The sequence below is a fragment of the Toxoplasma gondii genome, chromosome VIIa (assembly GCF_000006565.2).
Source record: "Toxoplasma gondii ME49 chromosome VIIa, whole genome shotgun sequence".
Lineage (NCBI taxonomy): Eukaryota > Apicomplexa > Conoidasida > Eucoccidiorida > Sarcocystidae > Toxoplasma > Toxoplasma gondii.
Window position 1 is genome coordinate 2,710,736 of NC_031474.1, and position 24,768 is coordinate 2,735,503.

General features: G+C 50.4%; 2 protein-coding genes across 2 annotated transcripts; one reads left to right on the top strand and one right to left on the bottom strand.

Annotated features, from left to right (window-relative positions):
• Nucleotides 1-87: 87 nt before the first annotated feature.
• On the top strand, nucleotides 88-11,075 carry TGME49_203170 (OB-fold nucleic acid binding domain-containing protein). The gene is made up of 15 exons (XM_002367558.2): nucleotides 88-786; nucleotides 1,262-1,448; nucleotides 1,982-2,123; nucleotides 2,582-2,653; nucleotides 3,044-3,183; nucleotides 3,603-3,696; nucleotides 4,005-4,115; nucleotides 4,615-4,794; nucleotides 5,487-5,612; nucleotides 6,349-6,558; nucleotides 7,083-7,167; nucleotides 7,656-7,747; nucleotides 8,725-8,862; nucleotides 9,384-9,434; nucleotides 10,276-11,075. Exons 1-15 carry the CDS (start codon nucleotides 282-284, stop codon nucleotides 10,339-10,341), a joined length of 2,199 nt encoding a protein of 732 aa, XP_002367599.1. The 5' UTR covers nucleotides 88-281; the 3' UTR covers nucleotides 10,342-11,075.
• Nucleotides 10,504-22,822, bottom strand: TGME49_203160 (hypothetical protein). The gene is made up of 13 exons (XM_018779241.1): nucleotides 21,606-22,822; nucleotides 20,218-20,447; nucleotides 19,192-19,311; nucleotides 18,972-19,014; nucleotides 18,333-18,420; nucleotides 17,628-17,736; nucleotides 17,061-17,148; nucleotides 16,554-16,711; nucleotides 15,882-16,025; nucleotides 14,782-14,904; nucleotides 14,056-14,207; nucleotides 13,027-13,141; nucleotides 10,504-12,357 (listed from the first exon to the last, which is right to left on the bottom strand). Exons 1-13 carry the CDS (start codon nucleotides 21,697-21,699, stop codon nucleotides 11,821-11,823), a joined length of 2,001 nt encoding a protein of 666 aa, XP_018637367.1. The 5' UTR covers nucleotides 21,700-22,822; the 3' UTR covers nucleotides 10,504-11,820.
• Nucleotides 22,823-24,768: the final 1,946 nt, after the last annotated feature.

Here is a 24,768-nt window from a genome sequence, read left to right on the forward strand (position 1 = left end):
TGAAGAAAAGGTAGACCTCTTCCCGTCTCCAGACTCAACAAGGGGGAAGCGTAGTCCAGTCTCAAAGAAGCCAGCAAGTCCGCAAACGCGCGCTCCTCGCCGGTGGCGCCAGTGAAGACAAGCGTACTGGAGGCGGCGGTTTCAGGAGGGGGGTTGCTGTCAGTTTTCTGACGCCCTTGCTTCTTCCGGATGACACGAACGAGAAAAGACACAAAGTTCTGCTCTCTGGGCGTTTTCGAGTCCAGTTTTTATCTGCCTTTCGAGACGCAGACTGTTCAGAAATGCACTCCCCCGATCGAGGTTCCACGCACAGTTCTACAGGCTACTTTTCTCACACCGGAAGACTAGGTGTGCTTTCACCACCCCAGAAAAGAATCCAAGCAGCCCGCTCCAGATTGAGAGAAGCGTGTCTCGCTTTCTTTTCTGCGTGCCATTCTGTTACTGGTACGTTTTCTCTCCCTCGAGTTCACTCCAGCAGGAGACTTGTTTTCGTTCTCCGGTTCTCCGATTCGCTTTTTCAGATTCGCAGGTTGAAGACAACCTCTCTTCGGTCGAAAAGCAGTTGCTGTCGGCTGTCTCCTCCCCCCTCTCCCGGCCGTGTGCCTTGCGGGTTCGCCTCTGCCCTCTCGGCGGCGTTCGTCTTTGCATTTCTCTTTTTATCTTCTTCTCTTTCTCTCAGTCGCTCTTCTTTTTCTCAGACACAGCCAGGCCTCTGTCTCCCTCCACTCTTCTGCGTTCGCGCCACTTCGCCGTCGACTGCCTGCATCAAGCTCCGCCCCCCTCGGCGTACGTACACCTCACCTCTCAGAAGTTGCGAATGCGCTTCTCTCGCCTTCTTCTCAGTTCTTTGTTGCCTTGTGTTTTTGTTCACTGGGCAGCGCATGCACTGACTTGCTTCTCTCGAAAAAAAACGGTGTCGACCCGTCCCTCCGTCCTCGCGCTTCCACTGTCTCCGTCCCTCCTCCATCCTCCTCACGTCCGGTCTGTTGCCGCTCCGTCCTCGTTTTCTCTCCCCCGGAGTCGCTTCTCTCTTTTTATTTTTTGCACTGTTTTCTCCAGTCCGTCCTGTGCGAAAAGAGAAGGCTTCTCTCCTGAAAACGACGTCGCTGCCGCTCCCCTCCAGGTGTCTGGGTCGTGCAACTCCTCAGTTTCTCCGCGCACCTCTGATGCATCGCTTTCATTTTTCCACTTGTTTTCAGGGTGCTCTACAAGCGTCGACTCGCATCTTTGTGTCGGCTCCCTCATGCTGTGCGTCTCTCAGATTTGACGTCTGTCGCTTTTTCTTTTGCTTTCTCCATCTGCAAGAGATCAGAGCCTCAAGCACGGTATCCATCCAGACCCTGTGGACATCCACCGGACGCGGGAGACACCCGAGAGAGGAGAAGACCGATTTCTTCAGAAACGAAAAAGACAGACGAAATGACGGCCGCACAAGTCGCCTCACAGGGGTGAGTGTCCAAGGTGGCACTACCGGAAGGCGGCCAGAGAGGGCCGAGCCTCCCGTCTCTGGAACTCCGACATCTCTGCCTGATTCTTCGCGAGACTTTCTTGCGCTCGTCTGCCCTCTGGGCGGACCTGCCCTATCCGCGAGAAATAGGCAGAACAAAAGTTTTTGTTGCAAGTAGCCGGCACTGCAAAGAGAGCAAGCATGGTAGCGAAACACCGAAGTGTGTGTCGAGGACGCGAATCGCGCAGACAGGCTCTGGAGCGGCTGAACGCCCCGGAAGGCTTCCCCTGAGGTGTACATACACCCGACGAACTGGGAGGCTGAGGAATCTGAACCTCGCCGTTTTGTTGGTCTGTTCCGCGTCTGAGGCATGAGTGTTTGGTTGATCGTGCTCACCTATTCTCTCCTTCGCAATTGCTTGTCTCTCGTTTTTTCGAAGGCGGCGCTTCACATCAGAGAGGGACTCGTCCGCGGACTGCGGTTTTCTCCCTGAGGTTCTCTCGACTGCATGCGTCCTTGTTTCTGTGCACTCAGCGGAGTCAAGTACTGCTGCCTGAAGACTCTGAACCCCTACGTCGTGCGCTGGCGTCTGAAAGTTCGCGTGGTGGAGCGGACGGATCTGATGTCGACGAAGAATGCGCGCCAGTTCTTTACAGCAGACTTGAAAGACGCGTCGGTAGGCAAGACGTCCCAGTTGAGTTCCGTTGCTTCTCCTCGGCCTGAGCTTTCTCGCAGTTCTGTTCTCCAGCCTTGTGGCCGTGCAGCGCAGGACTCGCCCGTCGTCGCGACACTTTGGTGGAGTTTCACGGCCGCCTCCACACCTGCGTCGTTCTCTCGGAGTCGGCGCTGTTGTCTCATTGTGCCGCCTTCGCTTCTCTGGTCGACGCGAACTTCCCTTTGTTTTGTGAAGATGTGTAGTGTCCTTCTGGGAGATCCTGAAGCTTTCATTCTCCTCCTTCATCTCTGTTGATCGTCTGTCTTCTCGCTCTCGTCTTGCCCTCACTCGGCCGGCTTCGCGGAGAAACAGGCGCAAGTCCTCCTTTGTTCGGACGCGTTCCTGTCCTCGTCCACTTCTTTTCTTGAGCTCCCTCCTTCGCATTGCCTGCTGCGTTTTTCGCTTCTCTGCGTTCGCAGGGCGAGGTAATTCGCGCGGTCTTCTGGGGTGACGCTGCCGAGCACTGGAGTCCAGTTCTCAAACAAGGCAAGGTAGGAGTTTACCGACAAGAAGAATCCAAGACAAATGGGAGAAAGGGGAGTGTAAATCGGACACAATCAGGAGACACTGGAGGACACTCTGAGTGAGGCTTCGAGGTTGAGAGGAAGAAGTTGCCTCATTTTCGTCTTTGAAATGCTTCTCTGCGCCCACACAAACAGAAGGCATGCTTGTCTCGTGCTCTTCGAAGATACACATTCCTCAGTCTCTGCATGCTCCTGTTGATACGGTCCCGTCTCCAAACTCATCGAGCTCCCTACGCATGCACATATTTTTCCTGCAATTAACTCAGTGAATAGACATGCGGACGCACCAATAAATCTGTAAATGAGTCTATGTGGAAGAATGTTTGATTTTTTTGTCCGGGTGGTTTCCGTGCCCAGGTGTATCAGATGAGCAAGGGCAGAGTGCAAGTGGCGAACAAGCGATTCAACACGGTCGGGCACCAGTACGAATTAGTATTTTACCGCGATTCGGAAATCACAGAAGTTGCTGACGAAGGCGACATCTCCACTGCGCGAAAGTGAGGCGAAACATGCAAATCGCTGCATCTTTAGTGTCTCCTCCGTTTTCATTTCTTACCGCTCAGCGTCGCCGCCCGATCTCTTTGCCTTATGAGTGAAAACGAATGAGTTTTGTCCACTCCGCTCGTGTGTTTCAGTCGCTCGCCGCACTGCTGAATCGCTCAGCTTCCCATTCCTGCACTGCCCTTCTCTGGAGTGTCTAGACCGCCGACGGAGTGTCCGGTCGGAGACGCAACAGAGCGAACATTCTACACGACCTTCTTTCCTGTTTTTCAACTGTTTCGGAGTCCGCAGTTCTCTCTTGTTTTCCTTCGCTTTGTCAACGGGTTTCGCTGTCAGAGAAGCATGTTTCTTTGTGGTTCTTGTTTGTGTCTAAGAAGGTGAATCATTTGCCTTCGTCGTCTTTGCTGTTGCGCAGGTTGAAGGCGCTAATGAGTCTGAGAGACATCGCAGAATCGAAGCGCGAGTTGCCTTTCTTCGCAGATGTCCTCGTTGTCGTGGTCGAGTCTCAGGTGAGAGTTCGAAGAGGTTTCTTTGCTTTTCAGTTTTCCGCCTGTACGCGCAATGGACAGAGATCTAGACCTTCCCAGCCGTGTGTCTCCAGGCTCGGCTGCCTTCTCGGTCGCGGGGTCACCTGCTTGGCAGGAGGCCTGGAGAAAAGGCGAAGGCAGCACAGTGGGAGGGACGAACGCGGAGAACTAGAGAGGCTGAAAGAGAGACGCGAAGCGGGCAGAAGGAACGCAGCGGCGAGCCGCTCCGACTCGAGATGCGAATGTCGCGTTTTTTCTCATGTTCTCGTGCCTTTCGTGTGTACATGCAGCCGGTCACTTCCGTCGTGTCGAAGAAAACCGGCGAAGAATTCAAACGCAGAAATGTGAAAGTTGTGGATCGCTCGCAGTACGAAATGGAAATCTCGCTCTGGGGGAATCAGGTACGTGGACGCGCCATCTCTGTTTTCCTCTCCTGACACTTCATCTCTCGATTTCTACTACTGCCTATCCATGCCTGGGCCGCTTCCTCCTTTTTCCTCAACGTTATATATGCATATATATATCTATATATATATATATATATGTATATTTGTGCGAATGCATGTGTGTATCTGGGTACGGAGATACGTATGTGTGACAAGTGCTGTTAAACGTCGTTCTGGAAACTTCTATCGAGCATCTGATCTCTCGGTCGTTTTCGGTATCTCCATTAATGACTATGAATGAGGTTATAAAAGGATGGATGAACGTGCCTGTGTTCCCTGGGTGGCTCTTCCGAAGAGGTATTGACACTGAAGAGTTAACTGACCCTACACGAAGGATGAAGTTCCATGTCCTCAGTAATCCTTTTTTTACTTCTCCGGAGTGCTTGGTTGCGTCTCGACGTTCGGCGGACTTGCCGCGCATTCTTTTCTTCGCAGGTGTGTTTCCTTGTTTCAGGTGGATGCGCTGGAAGGCGTCTCTCTGCCTCGAGTTGTCGCGTTCACTGGTCTTCAAGTTCGAGAGTGGCAAGGCGGCCGCCAGGCCTCTACGGGAAAGGGCGGCGAGATTCTGACGTCTCTCCAGTCGTTCGCAGGAGCGGACAAAGACTCTCAAACCCTTCTTCAGTGGTACAAAGAGGTCAGACCTTACGCCTTTATACCCCACAAAATGGTTAACGGCGTGTTTACCTATATACCGTGAAATATACAGATAAATACGCGATATTCTTTTTCCATGTGAGGGTGATATATGATATCTGCGTATGCGTCATTGTTGTAGATGTAAATTGTATACATATACATTGATACATATTTGTATGTATACATGTATACATGTATATGTATATATATATATATATATATATATGGAAGGATACGTCTGTGCTCCGACAATGCCTTTTTAGTAGATGGCCATCAACTGTTTTTGTCTGTCGTCTCCTGCGCACATGATTGCCTGAATGAATGTAGATGCGCATACTAGGTGAGTAGGAGTGTTTCGGCTGCGGCGTGAGTTTCTGAAGGTGGGGCATGCGCTGTGTCTCGTCTCTAGTCGCAGAAATGAGACTCCGTTCTCCAGTGCATGCATGCCCAGTGCTTTCTCACAAACGTCCGCCTCGAGGTTCTTGTTTGACGTCCCTCTCGCCTCGTTTGCGCCCTGCTTTGCGGAGTGTATGTCCAGTGAGCGGCGCGTCTTTTGCGCGCCTCGTTCCCGCTGCCTCTAAAAAGCGGTCTCCTTTCTCGTTCATCTGTTCCGATGAAATTGGAAAACAGCTCTCTGACTCGAGTTCGTCTTTGTGGTTTGCCACGTTCACGCGTTTTTCTGCTTTTCAGAACAGCGGCTCTGTTCGCTTCGCCTCCATGTCTCGCAGCGGTACGGGAGAAATGGGCGGCGCCGGGGCGCTCGAGAAGCGACGCGTGGAAGAGAAATGCGTCGATGAAATCAAGCAAATGACAGATGTGAGTCGATTGGGACGAGCGTCTTTGATTTTCTTCGTCTCGACGATTCTTGCACAAGAGTCGATTCTCGGTTCTTCTGTCTCCCCACGCCACAGTTTTTGATCTAGCTTGTTGCCTGTCTGCGTGTGTCTACCGTTCGTTTCTCGTTCTGTGTTGGTTTTTCAATCCCAGACTCAGGCTTCGGCTACGCGCTTTCTCCTGTCTCCTCGGTCGCCTGTTCGTGACATCCGTGCGGTCGTCTGCTTCTTTGTCGTTGTGTTCTTTGTGCTCCTTGTGTTTCTGCGTTTCCTCGTTCGTCCCCCCTCCCCAGCGGGCGTTTGGTCTCGTCACGCTGGAACTGTTGGCGTAGCCGGACAAGCGCTAAATTCACTTTTCTCACGCTTGCATGCATGCATGTGGATTCACTTTGTGAGTCTCCACATTCGAGTGAAGCCCTCTGAATTTGGATTCTCATGTGACTCTTCCGTCGGCCGTCCTCTGTCTCGCTGCCGCTCTATTGCGTCTCCCCTACGTTCACACTTTTGACTGTGTCTCGCAATCTATCTGTCTACGCAAAGGCACCGAACCGGACGTCTCCACCGCATTTGTCTACATTTAAATGCATGCATGCGTCACTTGCCGCCTCTCTAATCCTAACCGCCTGAGGTGACACGTGCATTTGTATATATATATATATATATACATATATGTTGGATCTTGATTTTCTTTTGAGAAAGGGAGTTTTGTTTTTCTGCAGGGAGCCTTTAGTTTTATTGGCCAGATTCGTCGGGTGTACTGGCGAGCGCGGAGAAGAGACGCTGGCGAAGATCGAGATCGACAAATGGGGACTTCGGGTGCAGACGCTCAACAGGCTGTCATCATGTATCCTGCATGCAGTTCGTGTCGAAAGAAACTCGTGGAGAACGGCGAGGGAGACTACACCTGCTACGCATGCGACAAACCTCATGTAGGTGCTGTCGGGTGTCTCGTTTTAAGAAAAGATGTCGGTGCCTCTGTCCTGTCGACAGTTCCGGGGAAATCCCAGACAGAGAAACGCGTTGCCGCTCCCGGGTGTGCGCGCCACGGATGCTGCATCGATCCTCTATTATTGTCGAAGAACGCATCTTTATTCCACTGTAAAATCCAGTGACATGCGGCCTGTGGTCACCTCGACAATAGTATATACACATATACATATATATATGCATATTATAATTATGTATAAACCAATATATATGTGTCTGTGTTTGTATCGTGATGTCCGTTTGTTCTGTATACAAAGATAGTGATGTTTGTCAAGTTCTGCGCATCTTTTCGCTCACTGCGCACTTGGGACCAAAGCACCGGAGTTCAGGAGTTGTCGTAGGAGAACGGTGATCGCATTCGTTCTGGGGCAGGTTGGGAGAGCCGGCCGAGAGGAATAAGGAGGCTGCTTCGGGTGGACAAGTGTACACGCATCGAAGATGCCTGTGTTCCGGACTTGTTCACCAGGCGCAGGCAGACTGGCGTTACATGTTGATGGTTAACTTCGTGGACCATACAAGCAACATAACGATTCGCTGTTTCGCGGATCAAGGTGAGTGAAGACTTTTTCCAGATTTATTTCTTTTCATCTGCACTCCGACCCAAACGGGGCAGCACTGCGCAGTGGCAGAGAAGAAAACTACACGTCTAGTTGGGCTGATTCCTGGAAGCGACATCAATGTTTTAGATCTCGCTTCGCTTCTCCGTGCAACAACGCGGAGCATTGATTCTCAGTAACTCGTCGAATTCACAGTCAATACGCATGCACACATCAACGTGCGGATGCATGCGGGTGCCTGTATAAACATATATATATATATAATACACAGTCACCGATGTTATACATATATATATATATATATATATATATATTTATATTCACATGGTTTGCTGTTGAGTGTTTGATTTATGGTTAAGGCAGCGAGGTGTTTTGTGGTGAAGAACTGTTGTCGAAAACTGATTTCACAAGTCACGGTGGAGGCACGACATCCAGCAGAAAGGATTTGAATTGCCCTAGGTGGTTCCGCTTTTCGTTTTCAGCTGAGGAGCTGCTCGGAGTCCCGGCCAACGAACTCCAAACTTGGTCCCTGAAGGAAAAGGAGAAACTCTTGGACTGTCTCCTTCCTCTCGATGTAAGAGACGCCAAGCGATCCCCGCACTCGTCTGTCTCCCTCGACTCTGACCGCAGACGCTTTCCCAAAGTGTTTGTGTATATATATACACAAAATATACAGATATATAGGCACATAGAATGATAGATACGAACACAGAGATAGGTCCACATGTATGTATGTATATATATATATATATATGTATATATACGTATTCCACTTTGACATCAATGAAATGACGAAGGTGTCATGTGGTCTTATCACTGTTCTTTCTGTCGCGTTTCCCCTCTGCGGCTTGACGTACCCCGAGTTTTCTCCCGCTTGTCTTCGCTTTCTCAATTTCGTTGTCTCTGTCGCCGTTTGCCCTCTTCCTTGTCGCACTGGCACTTCCCGGTGTCTCAGCGAGTCCGGTTTTCGCATGCATGTGCGCCTGGGGTGGCGCGTCGCTTCCGTCTGCACTGTTGTGAAGACACGGTGCCGTTGCGTCGTCGTTCGAGATACCCAAAGCCATCCTCCCATAACGAACTTCGTGGCAGAACATCTCTGCTTGTGGCCGCACCTGACAGTCGCGTTCGTGGAGTGGAGAAACACCGTGTTGGAAGAAGTTGCTTTTTACTCCACATGATGTGCAGAGTGAGCGTCCTTCACGTCCGTCAAGACCTGTGGTAGATAAAGGTCTCTTGGAAGGCTGTGCAAGAGCGGCTAAGACGCCTCGACCTCTCCTGGCGACAGACGCCGACACTCTGCGTTCCAACTGTCACCGGGACCCTCATGGGGTCCGGAGCGTTTGTGCGTTTTTTATTTTTATTCAGTAAATCCAATGCGTATCTGTGACGGTTTCCGTACATACAGGCAGCTAGATACTCTTGTCTTTCCAAATCCATATATATATATATATAGTGTATGTCTGATATATGTCTGAAGACTGAGACGTCGGCGGCGTATCTTCGTGTGTTGAATTTGTTTGCATGCGTTGGAAATCTGGGTTTCTGAAACAGGTTTATTTCCGCGTGGTAATTCGAGCTCGTGTGGAAATGTACAACGGCGAGGAACGGGTCCAAAGAACGGCGATAAAAATCGAGAAACTTTCGCCTGCAGAGACGGCACGCCGCCTGGTAGCTTTGACCAAGGAACTGGTGAGCACCGAGTGTACAGACACCCGCTGGGGAGCCTTTTCGTGTGTGCAACGCGCCACCCAGCTGACCGAGAAAGACGCATGTCCGCCATTCACATTTTCCGTTCCCGACGTATCCTCGTCTTTCACACAAATATCAAGATCTCTACGTGACACGCTCACACAACTGGTTATTCAAACATATAATACATATATATATATATATATATATACATATATATATATATATATATATATTTGTATGCAGAGTGTTATGCAGGGAAGCCACACGGATTATCCTCACACCGTTGGGCGACTGGGGTCTTGACATCATGCTGGAATTTCAACGAGTTTTACTGTGTGTGCCTCAGTCTGGTGTTCATCTTGAGGGATCCTTGTTGGCGGTCTTATACAGGATGTCCGGCGACGATCTGAACTCTCTGAGATGTCTTGCGGCATTACCGAGGAAGCAAACGTCTTTCCAAACGAGACTTGTGTTCACGCTAAATCCCTTTTTTAATTTGTTTCTCTCTCTCTCCTCAGCTGTCCCAAGCATCGCCGAGCGTCAAGGACGAGGTCTCGAGGAAACGCCCGGTAGGTCCGCATATTGGGCGCGTGCATGTTTTCTCGAAGTGCAGACAGGGGAGGTTTTTGTCTGAATTCTCCAAACAAATGGTAAAGTTTTAAAACAGTAATGGGCAACGCGTAGAAACGTGGAGACTTGGCTGTCGAAAATCAACTTTAAAGGCTCATATTCTTTCGCCGGACTATGTGTGCGCTGCCTCTCTCCGGCGTAGGGATGCTGCCATTATCAAGGACCTTGTGTGTGTTCCCTGCATGCACCTGCATCGTTTTGTCAATTATAATCGTGTTCCGACATTAAGGCTGCCAGCGGAAAGGGAGCTCCATGTGGCATCACTGCTTTCGTTCTGTAAAACAGTTGGGGTGCGCATGGCGTCTTACGTTCCGGAGATCGTGTGTGTCTCTGGTGAGTCGCTTGTAGCTTTCTCGAGATTCGAATGTCTTTCTTCCAAGCCTTTGAGGCGCTTGCCCGTGTCCACTCATCTGTCTCCATGTAGCATTGCATCTGCACATTTATTCTGCTTGCACTGGGGGAAGTCCGGACATCGTGTTTTGCTAATTCTGCAGGTCTCTCAACTGGTTGTGTAACACACTCAAGGGCGCCTCTGACGCACCTCGTCGAGCTCCGAAACTTAAGAGATGAATGTGTGTATGTGTGTGGGCAGAGTTTTACGATTATTTACGAAGATTCCTGTGCATTTTTCAGTGAGTTGTCTTCTCCAGTTCCACTCACGTTTTGATGAAAACGTCTGCGGCTATGTGGGTGATATGCATATGTATGAACGAGTATTCGTGGCAGTGGTTGGTCGTCTAGGTTGAGTTATCTCTGTCACCTTGCGAGTGCTTTCTGCAGGACTCACTGATGTCGGGAGAAGAGGCTGACCGAGACGAGAACACAGCTCCCAATGTTTTCCTTTAAACGTAGAAGAGGCAAGCCTGAGACCGACAGAAGGACTGCAGAAATGAAGACACAGCCTGAAACTGTCTGTCGATCCTGGAGGCGGCGTACAAAGAAAGGAAGCAGCCTTCTGCGGGAGCGACGCAGATGGCAAACGCAGAACGTTTTTTCATCTGTTTGTGTCGTTTTTCACCGTTGTGTATTTACAATTTGGTGGGTGAAACAAGAGGGACACCGTGCACAATCTTTTACCTTCCTCTCCGCGTGAATTGCGGCTCTTGGCAAGCAAAGAGACAGCCACTTTCGGTTTTTTTTGTGCTCTCTCTCTGTTTGAGCACGACTCCTCATGATGCGTTCAGTGTGCCTGAACCGGAGGACGAGGGAAGACAGTGAAGAGTTTGGAGTGCTGTTGTCTGTGGTCGTACGTCTGCGAAGAAAACCGTCTTCTCGCCAACAGGGAAATGCAGACTCACAAAAGAGTCTGGGTTTTCCAGACTGTGGGGTCTTGACACTTGGTCTGGTGTGATGGAGTTTTCTCACTCAACTTTTCAGCATACTCAGGATCTGTTTCGCACCACGCGTTTCAACTCGTGTGTCACACTTATTGTTCTTGCCATTCTTCCCGTTTCTTTCGCCGGTGGTTTTCTTCTCGTGGGCGGGGTCGACCGCTCTCTTCGGTGTCGCGGCCAAGTGCAGACACATGCTGAGAGACGCCCTGAGCGCCCTTACGCGCGGCGCGTGCATGCAGAAAAACATCGAGGCCCCTCGCTAGAGAAAGGAAGAAGCTTTCTCTCCTGTCTTGACGGCAGCTTCTTTCGCACACCTGTCCTCGGAAATGAGTCCTTCTGTGACGGCACGATGGGCCACAGGCCTTGCCGCTGATGCTCTAGGAGATTCAGCTGGCTTCCAGTTCATCCCTTATGCGCATGTTTGACTGATGGAATTTCTCACCTCCAGACAGAATGGTACGAAGTCGAAGTCACCTTGTCAAGTGGTTCGGAGTGTCAATCCTAATCCTATTTAACTAAAACGAATTCACAGGGTTGAACCGTCGGGTCGTTTCCGGTCCCAGGGCCAGGCGATCGCAATGTCGCAGATCTCCAGGCAAATGCCGCGACCCTCGGTTATAACTCCCCATGGAAACCGCAATGAATTGCGAGAGGCGCTCCCTGTGCGACTCTCGCCTCGAGGCGTCTTTCCACGCTGTGTTGCGTGTCTGTTGAAACGCCCAGTGGCCTAAGGTGCATGCGCAGGTTTCTTCTCGCTCTCTGTACAAACAGCACCACAGTGCCGTGCACTGTCCGTGGACAGGGCGTCGAACGCGAGTCGACGCGGGGAAAACCTTTTTGGTCTTGACTGCCGCCTCCCAGGGTGGTTCTAGAGCACGAGAGGAGCCGCAGCGCAGACGAACTCTCTGGTTTAGCGCATGGAATACCAAGATCTGCCTCCCTGCGTCTTCCTCTCTCTTCTCGAGCCTCGTTCGTGGCCGCTTTGTTCCCATCACTGAGGTCCAGCTTTTTTCGTTGGAGTTTTCACAGGGGGGGGTTTGGTCTGCACGGTCTCCGCAAAGACTTCTGCGAAGCCGTTGTAGTCTCGCTTCGGCTGTTTGTTTGCGAGCCTTGCTCGGACGGCTTCTGCGGCACTCTGCTTGGCGGGAGCCTGTGTCTCTGCTTTGCCGCTGTCTCCCGGCATCTGCTTCCCTCCCGCGCGCGCTGCCGGAGCTTCTCGTTTCCGCTCCGCCTCTTCTCGCCCCGCAGCGCTTTTCCCGGTACGAGCTGCTGGCTGAGCCGGTTTCTGCTTCGGCTTTCCAGGCGTACAATTGCTGCTCTCTGTCCGAGGTAGGCGCGCCGCGGCCGAGGGACGGGGAACGTAAGGCCCCGCGGCGACCGCGGCCTCCGCCACTCGCGCCAGAGCCTCCTGCGAAGGCGCGAGAGTCGCGTAACTCGTCCAAGAGTTCTCCGTCCACAAGCGGGCGTACCGATGCTTGATCTCCGTGCAGTTCCCCGTCGCCAGATCGCGCGCAAATCGCTCGTACGACTGGAGGAGGGGGCATTTTGGCGGCGAGAGCGACGCAAAAGAGGACGGAGGCAGACAGACAGAGGAAAAATTCACTGCGACGGTTGTGGGAAGGACTAAAGAGAAAGAGGCTCTCGTGGGTCGAAATCCGACACTCGCGCGCAGCAAGGAAAATGACGTGTGTTGTGGGAGATTGACCAAGGAGAAAGTGACCAGACGGAGAAACCAAAGTCCTATAATGTTCCCAAAGACGCCAGACTACTGGCATCCACATTTCGGCAGTACCAGGAGAGAAATATATATATGTATATATATATGTAATGCATGTATATATATATATATATATATATACATGCATATGCGGCAACACAGAGATAGCCTTAGGTTCGAAGGAACGGCGGCAGATATGAGTAGAAGCGAAAACGGATAGACAGGCAGGTGAGGAGATAGCGAGAGAGAACGTGGAAATAAGCGGCCCCACATCAAGAAAGAGAACGTATTCCCTCGAGAACAAACGAATGCACGAGAAACACGGCGAAGACGAACGGACACCATAGAGCCCACTGCAACCAGCTTTATCCTGACAGCTCGTGAGACACACAGGGAAAGGTCTGTCTGCGCGGAGCCTTTATCGTGAGCTCGTTCGACATGAACATTCCAGCCTCTGAACACGCACAGATGCATGCGTACCGTCACTTTCCTTTGAAGCCGGAAAAAAACAACGGTGTGGTACACCGCATCGCGAATACTCTCTGACGGCAGACGGATTGTCACTGTGGTTTCTCTGAAGCCCGCTACGGAGAATCTGAAACGAATCCAAAAGACAAAGATAACCCACAACGGGCAAAATTGGAATCCAAAACTTTATAAGAATTTCTTTGAATTCCTCCGCCTGTCGCTCTATACGTGGCAGAACCTGAACTCTTTCCACCGAATGCAGAGGACAGGGAAACACACTTTTTCCTGGATCGAAGACACGACGCCACGAATGCAGGAAAGGCACATCAACAGAGAATCCCAAGTTCTCTGCGCCCTCCGGAGCGCGACAAAAACGGAAAAAAGAGGAATCACGAAGTTGCGTCATTAAGTCCGTGGTCGACGTCCAACAGGTGAGATGCTTTCGATAACAAACGATACGAGGGACGTGCTCTCTCAGCATTCGAAACTCTGACTCTAACGCGTCTGCCAAGTTCGCCACTCCCGCATGCGGATGCTACAGGATCTACAGAGGCGTCTTGGCGAAGACTCTTCGCATTGGAATTTGTTGCGGCTCTGCATACTCGCGTTTCAGACCCCCTGATGGGCTATGTCCATCAGGGACTGCTCTCCAGTGAAGCACAACGAGAAGTCAAAGTCATCTCGACGAGAGTGGAGTACGCAGAACCCAGCAAAGCAATTCAAGACACGGGGGGCTCGAATGAATGAACCTCCTCTTTCCTTCTGTGTGGTGGCGGCACACTGCGCCCTCAGTTTCTGCTTTTTCGTGTACACAATCGGTCCAGGGCGAGATCCCAAGACACCTAAACACTGTTTTTCATCCCTCCCAGTCACGTTAGTGGTGCGAAAGGCGCCGGAGAGTCGCAGTACATGGCGAAGAACAATGCCGCCCTGCGGAATCACCGGGAAACATGCTTGGCTTCGGGACCGCATGCAGCGACCTACGAGTAGTAAACAAGTAGAGCATTGAGGCAGCTTCTTCTGTTTAATGCACAGACTTACGAGTAACTGAGAATATGAAAAATCATGGTGATGTCGTCTTCTCTGTAGTCCAGTTCATCCGGTTCCGGCCGTGTGACGTAGAAAAACTCCCAAGGAATCGCTCTTTCCAGAGGATCTTCAAGGTCGCGAACGTTTGCCCTGAAAGCGAGCCCCTGTGATTGAGCGCGGAGAAAAGGAAATTGGACACAACTGCATCTGAAACAGAGTCGTGTGACGACGTAGGCGAGATGACACTCTCAAGAAAGACAAGCGGTTGAGCAACTGCGTATGAAAACGAAGTCAACGGTGGGAGACAAGGCACAGATACAAAAAGCAGATTTAACGTTACGTCAGAAGAAACGCACAAGCATGAGTTCACGTTTAAAGCATACCCGTAACAGACCAGATGTAGGCCAAATCAACGCGAAGACGAATTGCCTGTGACTAAGAACATATCGAGGCGAAAGACGCACGAGGCACGACAAATCCACGTACGAAATCATCACATTGAATACATCGTGTTTTGATCATATCACAGCGAACGTATGTTTGACCTGAGGCAAGAGCCCAAGGACACCCTCACTTCTTCGTGTGCAACAGTGCAACCCTATGAACAAATAGAAAGAGACATACACACGCTGATCCATCAACAAGCAAGTCACGGCGACCAGCGATAGCAAGAAAACGCTCTCTCCCGGCAAGTAGTCACAAAGATGTCAAGACAGACAGCAATTGTAAGTGACTCACTAAGCGGGTGAGATAAAGCGTCGAATCAAAGAAAGGTCTGGTGTTTGCGACACAGTCTGGGGGAAGGTCAAAGAGGGTGTGAAGCGACTGATTCGTCATTGTCACTTCGATTGGCGTTTCAGTCTGGGACGAACCAGCACAAAAGAAGAAATTGCGAATGCAAAGACGCTCCGGAGATTTGCGTCGAAGAAAACCGGAAATCGACGGAGACACCTGACGAGCGACCCTTAACGGATCCCCCCTCTATGAAGGGATCCGGAGGCAAACGCCACAGAGATGCGAAAGGCCGACTCTCCCTCTTAACGCCCATTTGAACATGCACCTGCCTTCCTGAGAGAGACGGATACCTCCAGAAGCACCTCATGTCAAGATGCGCATACACACGGAATACGAGTGTACAATTCGGTGTCGCTATATGAGAGTGACCCTCTCGGTTCTCTTCCAAGGCGTTTCAACGTCGACAACTCAACCCCACAAGGCCCTCAGAAGTGGATGTTCAGATGCTCTTGAGACGAACAGCGAACCCAGTCGTGCACCGCGGCCATGGCGCTCTGAGGGGGAGGTGCGTATCAGTCGCCAACGCGCCGCAAAACAATCGTCAGAGAGTCTCACAGCGGGAGCAGGCCACTCCACCACCCCAGGAGTCAAACGCGCTCAAACCGCGTTGGTAACGATCGGAAGCGCGCAGATGCGTCTCGACACACAGACAGAGCCAGCCCAGATCTACAGACGGCGTCGGCGACGAGGCCCCCGCGGGACCGCCGACTCGGCAAAAGCAACACAGCACACTCCTATTCTGCAGAGACGACGACGTCCAACTGCGACAGTGAAACGAGACTGAACCACTACGCCCACCGCAAGGAGAAGGGGGACTGAGTCTGCATGGTTGCCTGTTTTGAAGAAGGTCTCGCTACCGTTTGGCGGAGACTCTTGCCAGCGAGGACAGAAGGCTAGCTGTTTCCTTATTTGGCTGAGAAGAACGTCTGATTTACTTGCGATCCAGTGAAGTGGAAAACACTCTGGTTCTAGACTCAACGGGACAGGCAGATCTGGCCGCAACTCATCGCCTTTCTTCTGAGACCTTCGTCAGATTGCCTTACCTCGGCCAGGTATTCCAGCATCAGTCTCGCGGTCACTGAATTGACAGTTACAGGGCCTTTGACCGCAACAGAGTAGACGAACGGATTGGCCAAGTTCGACCCCTCCATGCGACGCGCAACTCGAATTTGAATGGAGCTCCCTACCTGAGAGAAAACAAAGGCCGGAGTGCATGCATGACACCTCATCTGTCTGGATTGGCAAAGCTCGACACACGACGCAAAGCCACCAGCCTCCCAGACAAAGCCGCCGTCTAAAACGCCTCGTGGGCTGAGCATGTGCACCCAACACAGCCGCAAAAAACGGAACCATTCAAACCGACTCGCACTCATTTTCAGTATCCATGTAGACGACACACAAGAGACCCATGTCCCCTAACGTATGCGACTCGGTGCAAGGAAAGGAAATACCAATGGATGCATATACAAGTTTTCCTTCCACTCACATGTGCATTTACGTCAACACATGAAGATGCGGATTCAGTGATTTCGTTCGACAGCGTAGTCCGTCCTTTTCCATGTACCGGATTTCATACGTTTTGGGAGACACGAGTGTCTGCGGGTCTTCGCAGTGAAGAGCGTTTGATTTCAGGATGATAAAACAGGAATAAGAGAATGCGCAAACATCTCGACTTCTGCAGAAAAACGTTGTCCCTGTGTCGCTGTCTGGCTTACGTATCGTTCCTCGATTCTCAAGGAAAGCCCAGTCTTTATGGGCACTGTTGGAAAGGAGGGATCCTTCCCTGGCTCATTTGAGAAAAACCACTCGACAACTCGAGCAGGCGCCTTATTCACCAGTCGAGCTGTGAGATCTTTCATCCGCACAGTGCTCCCTGGAAGACGGGTGAAATCCAGAACGCAGGGGAGGCCAGAACGGTCAAACGGAGTAGAATGTGAAACGAAGAAAGTTGTCCAGACCTGACAGACGTCCATCTCGAGAGCCCGGTTGGCCCGCGTTGAGGTGATCATCAAAGTTGAAAGAAATCCAGCTGAAACGTGTGCTCTAATACAACAGAGACAACAAAGAGAAGACAACAAAGAAACGACCGAAGAGAGAAGGAGCAACTGCAGAAGAGCATGAGCGTCGTTCGACTGTTCTCTCTCTTCTCCTCTTTATCTGTATCCTTTCTCATGCTTCCTCTCTCCTCCCGTCCCTCCTTTCCCTCGTCGGTCTTGTCTCACCAGACTCGCAGACTCCTTCAATGGACACAGGGAACCGACTGGACCATGCGGCTTGGACTTCATCTTCAGAAGACGATGACTCATCGTCCTGAAAAAAAGCGCACGATAACGCAGCTCCTCAGATGTCATACAAAAACGCGCAAACAATCATTCTGACTTCAGTTTCTTCCTTCTGGACCCTCCCGCGTTCTCCTGGTTGTTCTCCCCCTAGATCACTTTCGCGTCCTAGCTCTCTTCGTCCTCCTGCTCTCTCTCTCTCGTTCTTTCTCTCCTTCTCTCGTCTTCGCCCCCTTCTTCTCTCTCTCGTTCTTTCTCTTCTTCTCCCTCAGGTTCTTTCCTTGTTCGGCTCCTTCTTCCAAGAACGAGACTGGAGGCAGCGTCTTCATCCATGAACGCAGAGAGTGATACAGTTGTGTCCACGCTACGATCGTCTACAGATACAGAGATATGGGCTTGTTTCTACGCGTGTAGGGCAGAAGAGGAAATTTTGTTGCAGACGAGAAGACAGAAAACGCGGAGCGCCGAAGGAGGTGGAGAAACGGGGAACAGAACTCCAATGCTCCTTACACCCTGAGTTATGGTGGGCCTCTCAACTGCACATGCACAAGGTTTATCTCCGTGTAGCGGACATCCCGTGCGTCTCTGAAGAGCCATTTTTCTCTGTCGGCGTTGTTGACTGAGCGCACGAGGACAAAACGCCGAAACGAAGACAGGAGTGAATGATGTGGTTTGGCCTGTGCAGCGAGAGGCTTTGTATGGCACGACAAATCGAAACAACGAGGCAAGAGATACAATCGTTTCTTCGTCTCGACAGAAGCGGCCTCCAGCCTCCCAGGAAAACCTTGTGGGTCGGCAGCAGAGTTCAAATCTCGACACGGAGAGCGAATCCGATTTACGAGACGAGGTGAAGCCGATCACATGTGTAGATACACCCGACGCGGAGGGGGGCCCTATGAAGGGTCGCTGGGCCAAGGGGAGAGGCACAAAGAGAAAGCCACTGAAAGGAGAAGAGCATTCATCTTTTGAGACGGCAGAAAGCATTAACTGTCTCGTCAGCAGGACAGCGCATGCTGGTTGATCAAGGATACAGAGAAAAAAGGAAAAAGAGGAACACAGGTTGTTGAGGCATCCGGCACCCTCCACACAAAAAACGAACGGACGCTCTAAAAAGCATCTGCGCAAACTGGCGAATCCAGTTCTTCCGCTTCGCATGGATTCAACCGCCTCCGAAAGGAAACTAGACGCAAGTGTGCAAAAAGACACTTTCCTTACGCTTGCGCTTTCTGTCGGCGTTCGTAATCGTCTTCATCGGTTCCCGACCAATCGCTGTCATCGGAGCCGTCGTCGTTCTTCATCAAGTCTGCACCACAGAAGATCGGCCGCGAGATCAGTCTTGAAGCAGAGATAAATACTGGTAGACATCCACGCATATGCTGAGTGAAAAACCAAGGGCAGCGAGCTGCGGTCGTGTCGAAATCGTGAATAGTCGACACGACCCATCCTTGAAAGCACAGAACTACGCTTTACACGTGAGCGAAGCGAAAAAAGAGAAGCACTTCTAGTGAATCAACTCAGAAATAGATTATTATAACAGGGAATCAGAGAGTAATCAATTCTGAGGCAGGAGTGTTAACAATCTTGTTCTCTGAACGCAGCCGACAAACAATAAAACAACGAGTTTTGTGATTTCTCGCATACGTCTCCTGCGTCCTCGGTCGCCCTCAAAGCGCCCGCACGAAAGGCCGGATCGTCCACTGACGAGGAAAACAATGCGCGCAAGAACGAAACCTTGAACGAGGAAGAAGAGTGAGGAGACGCGGGGATCAATTCAGAACCAGCTCCTAGAGAAAACAATAAGATAATTTTAGAAACGGCTTGATGCATCTCTCGATTCACAGCAGCTCGTCTCACCTGCCATTCCACTGCCCATGTCGCGGAAGCCGAAATGGTGAACCTGTGACAAAGAAACGAACAAAAATACAGGACACATTGAGAACAACTTTTGGGACGCGGCCCAGACAGCCTGATACATTTCAAGCTAATGATGAGAATATGATTGCCTAATTGTGGCCTTCAGTAGCAAGGACACCGAGAACGCCTTGTTGCTCGACCTCAGGGCACTGATGCTCACCTGTATGCCGAAGAGCATTTTAAAAAACTCTGAAAAAAGGTCACACTCCTTCGCGTTCTCGAAATCAAACGACAAGGACGACATCTCGTTTCTCTCTGTCTTGACATACACCTCCACTCTCTGCATCGGAAACGCGCAGGGGGGCACTAAGCAACATGCATCGTAAATGGTAGATTAGCTATGCTCTTACACCGTATCACCGGAATGATTTTACGCGTATACTAAACAAACAGTAATGATATGTTCGGCTTCCAGGCAAGCACGAAGACCAGCAAGATATTATACTCAAACCTTTTAGTTAGGCCCCTCGCCTCAAAGACTCCCTTTGAGTGCACATCTTATGTCATGTGGAGGATTTCTGTGTGGGCAAACTGCCACTCACGCGAGCAGAGACAAAGAAATGCAGCCACGCCTCGGCTAGTTCTTCCCATGCATGTAAGCTTTTCTGCCTGTTCTATCCACTAGAGACATGGACAAAGTGCTGTCTATCGTGTACGGTCTGAAGACGCGACTTTGTAATCCGCATGTCCGTGGAATTGTTAAATAATGCTCACACATGCTGAAACATGCACATGTATGAGCCCTGTCGAGGATACATCGTCACGCCTGGGAAGGTAGACTCGTCTCTCAATCGCCAGAGCTGTGCATGTGAGGGGAGCTACCTCGACGCATGCAAGTCCACATACTGAACGTCTTAATCCAATGCGTAGTTGTCCATGCAGACGTGTCTAGTTAGGCATGTTCGACGCCACATTTGTAGAGTCTCATTATAACGCATAGATCCCGAGACGGCTATTCTGAGGTGTCCGTCGCATGCGCTCCTCCATGAGACCCGCAAACGGTTTTCTCGTCACGAGTTTAATCTTCTTGTCGTGTATATGGGCCAGAAGAGGGAGGTTTGTAGAGGTCAGCGTTTGACAACGGTTCCATCTTCCACCTCCGTAAAACTCCAAGTGGAACAGAGTTTTTTCACTTACGAAACGCGCAACAACGCGGTCGTCTGACTTTGCAGGGATCAAGACCTACCACATTCTGGCGCTGAATATACTTGATTCGAGTTGTTCGGATCTCCTTGATAGGTTCCCCTGATTTGTCGCAGAGAAGCAAGCGGCAGTGGGGTTGGTTTTGGAGCTTCAAAACGAATTCCCTTCCCTTGCCGTCAATGAAAAATCGAATCAAGAAATTTCGGTTGCAGAGTTTTGCGCTGCTGGGCGTAAATCGCTTGACGCAACCGGCGCCGCCTCTACCCTGAAGGACTAGGAAGAGAACAGCAAGCAGACGGAGTGGCGGGCGAGTTCAAATGTATGCAGTGTGAAGCGTAGACTCAACTCGATCTTGTTCGGTGTTATGTTGTTCACGCAAGAAAGTTCGTTATCGACATTTCCTTCATATGTTAAGGGTGCTCTTTAGAAAAGTGTATTACGGCGGAACGTGAAGTCCCACTTTAAGTAGATCCGGAAACGAACGCCTGGTGAACAGCGCCAGACGGATACAGAAATGCCGACACGCGCAGCTGTGCCTGCCTACGCATGCGAGGCATGCCTCCTGAAATATGTTTTATAAGTGCAAGCGTAAAATATGCTTAACCACCTCGAAGTGTTAACCAGGAAAAGCACAGTTTATATAAACAGGAAACCTGCGAGTACAATGTAGCAGTCAGCCACGCTGCAGTGGATTACTAATTGGCAGGAAACATGCCTGTGGGGGTCTTTTTTGATCCTTTATAATGGGAGCGAAGTTCCCTAAGTGTCTAATTCAATACTCTACCTTCGTTCCTGAAACTGATCCACAGTTCCCTGAGTACGATACATGAACTCGAGCGCGTATTGACACCAATAAAAACAACAGAACCGAAACTATCTAACTCTGTAAGGACACCGTAGGCCGTGGAAAGTATGCGGTAGTGGATTAGGCCTATTCGCCAAGTGAAAACAAGAAACGACTACGGACGAAATGGGGAATTCACAGGCTGTAATACGGTTGTCGAATGGTTTGTTAGGAGCTGGAGCAACTATCGCACCCACATATCTCAAACGACTCGTCCACAGGTTCGTAGCACTACCGCACACCGTACCTGGATGGAGCTGTCTAGCATACTATGTTGCTGGGATTGCTTCAAGAGGCAATACAAATGGAAATGTGCAACAATACAGTAAGCCGCGGGTAGTGCGATAACCGTCCATGCGATACACCGGTGCTGTAAGGAACCGGAAAACCGCTGCTTGTGCGGGAAACCGTACAGGGACTAATTATGTCCATGTATCTGAACTGATACTCGTTATAATTACACTGCACATCGCCTGTCGTTCTCATTAGAGTTGATGTGCGACTTGTAACTCAGAGAAGGTGAGGATCTGATGTTCGTCTGTTTCCTTCGCGGAAACACGCGCTTATCTGACTCGTTCGAATCTCACCTTCATCAGGGTCCGGTCGTGTCTCTGGATCGAAGAAGAGGACTTTTTCCAAAGCCCATTGCTTGTTTTCTTCGGTTGAAACCGTGCCTCCCATTTTCGTTTACAGAGGAAACAACAAAACGCGGAGAAAATGAAAGAGACCGAGCCTTTGAAAACAGCTCCCTGGAGAGGTCAGGGCGCAATCCAGAGAGCACAAAACGAGGAAAAAAATACGAACAGGTTTTGACACACCAAAGGGAACCGCAACTTCAGTTGTCTACGCCGTATCTAGATTGCCGCAAAGAGTCAATGAAAAAGGAAAAACGACAGGTGTCATTGGAAAGGGGCAAAGCCCCATCGTACCGGGGTGGCGCGTCCCGGAGCCCGCGAGTCGGAGGTCGTGTAAATCGGACAGGCTAGAAAAGAAGAGAAGTCACATGAAATCCCTGCTCCATCCGAACTAAAAAAAACTAAATCCGTTATCTGTTTTTCCATGGAGCACGAAATGAACCTGCGAATACCAATCGGCAAACTAGCGGTCCAGGGCCACGGGCCCCCGCGTGGATTTCGGATCAGATCTGGTAAAAAGACGAAACAGAAGACTAAGAGATAACGCAAACCCGTTAGAGGACAGGTGACACAATGCCAAGTTTGGAACGACGGTTTGAGTCGGTGGACTCGCAGAGCATCAAACGCAAGACAGATAACATCTCCAGGGATTTCAAGAGAGAAAGGGTGGGTTTTTCGACAAAAATGAGTTACCAGTGGAAGGAAAAGAAGGAGAAAGGCGATTTCTTCTCATTTTAAGCGAGTGGGTTTAAAGGAAAACATGTCAGCGGCTAGAGTCGGTTGCAATTGCAAGAGACTGTGGATGGCGACAGCGAGTGTATATCTGGCACAAGGTGGCAAGTGAGCGAGCCGCTTGCCACATTACAAACGGAGGTGGTTATCTGAGGATTTTTGAGGCCGAAAAGGAGATGCCATAAAGGAGGTACTTCTTATAATTGAATTTGCGGACAATCGATGAGCCAGCCTCCGTCGTCTTCGTAAAGATCGTCGTTTCCACGGTGAGTCCGCAAGGCACCCCAGGAATCTCTGCATGTGCCGGCGAGTGACCAAACTGAGAGTTTTGCGGAAGGGGCTCTTTCACCGGGGGGAAATAAGTCACGGAGAACCGCGTCGAAGTTTATCAGATGACAAATTGTATATTTCAAGCAAAGTTGTCACGCATATGGGAGAAAAGAACGAACCTGGCACACATAGTGCTCGTCTCTGGCATAAACTAGGAATTTCAAGCCGGTGGTGGACCGCCGGTCGCCTTAAATTGCTTTCGTCGTCCTCTTGCTTCTTTACAGCGTTTATCAAGCATTTCATTAGCTTTTTTGGCGAGTGGCTAGCTACGTTGCGCGTGTTTCCTCTCCTGCAGTACACGTGCCACGCCACACCGCTTGGATCCTCTCAGTGGAAATACCCGCTTATGCAGATGAGCTTTCAGTAATACGGTGAAGCATACCCGAGAGCTACATTGGTACAGCTGCACACTCAGCTGGTAGTGAGATAAATTGTACAGGTGTTGCGTACAGTTAACTTCAACTCTTGTTTAACAAACAGCAAAAACCGAAGGTTACTCATCCCGAAAGGCGCCGCCCACAGTGAAACACCGAGGAGCCTACCGTTGCGTTTTTGTGAACAAGGCAGCCCAAGAGTCTCTGAAACCAAGACGGCAATGTCTCTCTCCATTTTAGCGTATTTTGAAATTGTGTTGTTGCTCGTTTGTTATCTCGGCATGTTTCGAACGTCAGAATTGGGTTCTGGCCCAACTTGTCCTGCCGGGTTTGTAGCGGAGCAGGCAAGGGTCCATTATTTGATTTACCCGAATTGCTGCTCACCTGGTTTCAATTTGGACGATGTGAGATGTATGTTCCACACTTATATGTCGCCTCTGTGAAGTTAAGGTTATTCGGTCGTTATCTCTAAGAAGATCCAGTTTCCTTTGATCGTCGCCTCTGGGAAGTTCCAGCTTCCTTTAGTCGATGTGTCTGTGGATGTTGCAGTTTTCTTTTGTCTTTATCTCGGGGAAGTTCCAGTTTTCTTTGTGGTTACCACTGTGAATGCGAAACGTAGTTTGCTTTTGTCATTTCTTCAGGAGGACTCACAGGATTGCCGCAATTGTGCGCTTACGTGTCATTACCGCGCTGGTGAAGCATTTAGAGTCTCAATACACCACTTGTTGACGTTTTGGTGCAGACGCTATCCGTTCTGTGAAGACTCGGGGAACAACCGACTCGCATGCGATGACACACCATCCCGACGACCGAATAGCAACTGACGGAAGCCAGCCGTAACCCGTATCGACTGTGCTTCTCTGGGAATTCCTAAACATGCATGTAACAAAGCTAAGATGAGATCTCACATGTGCACGGAATTCCTACAGAGATCCCTGATGCTATAAATTCCCGAACACTCGACCCGAGGCGCTGCCAATGCGAGTATCGCAGCGGAGTCGTTGGCGATGGACATACGAAGAAAAACGGGGTTGCTTATCATGCCCCGAGGATCTTTCCCATATCCCGCGAGCTTTATAGCATGATAACTTTCAAATTCGTTTGTGAACGGTAACGTTTTGCGGTTGCCCAGCTACGAGACACAGAGAGTTCAGAGTTCCTTCGCTGCGGGGAATCTACTTTTTATCGTACCTTGGAGCGCGTATGGGACTGTCGAGTCGCTTTTCATACAACAATTTTGACAGAGAATGGAATACTCGCTGTTGTTTCTGGAAAGCTCGTGTTCACTAAAACGTCTGAAACTCCATTTATTTCCACCATCGTCTGCCATATTGTCTATCGACTGAACCAAGTGTGGCTTTGCTTGTTTCCCGAGAGTATTCGTTCCTTCAGCACCTCGATAATAAGCGACAGAACACGTTCCTTTGGTGCTACGGGAAGTTTGCGAACTGAGACAAAAGACTCGAGTCCGAAGTAAAGGGTTTCAGCACAGTTCTAGTCTTTCCTACATCATGTTGTCACGGCCAGTCTGAAACCAAAAGAGGGCCGAAAACCCAAAGCGCTCTTAAGCAAAACGGGAGGGGCACGACACTGAAACACAACTCCTTACCGCGTTAACCTGCTGTGTAAAACATCCTTACGAAGGAGACACGCCAACGAGCTCGTTTTTCTCGAGGGAG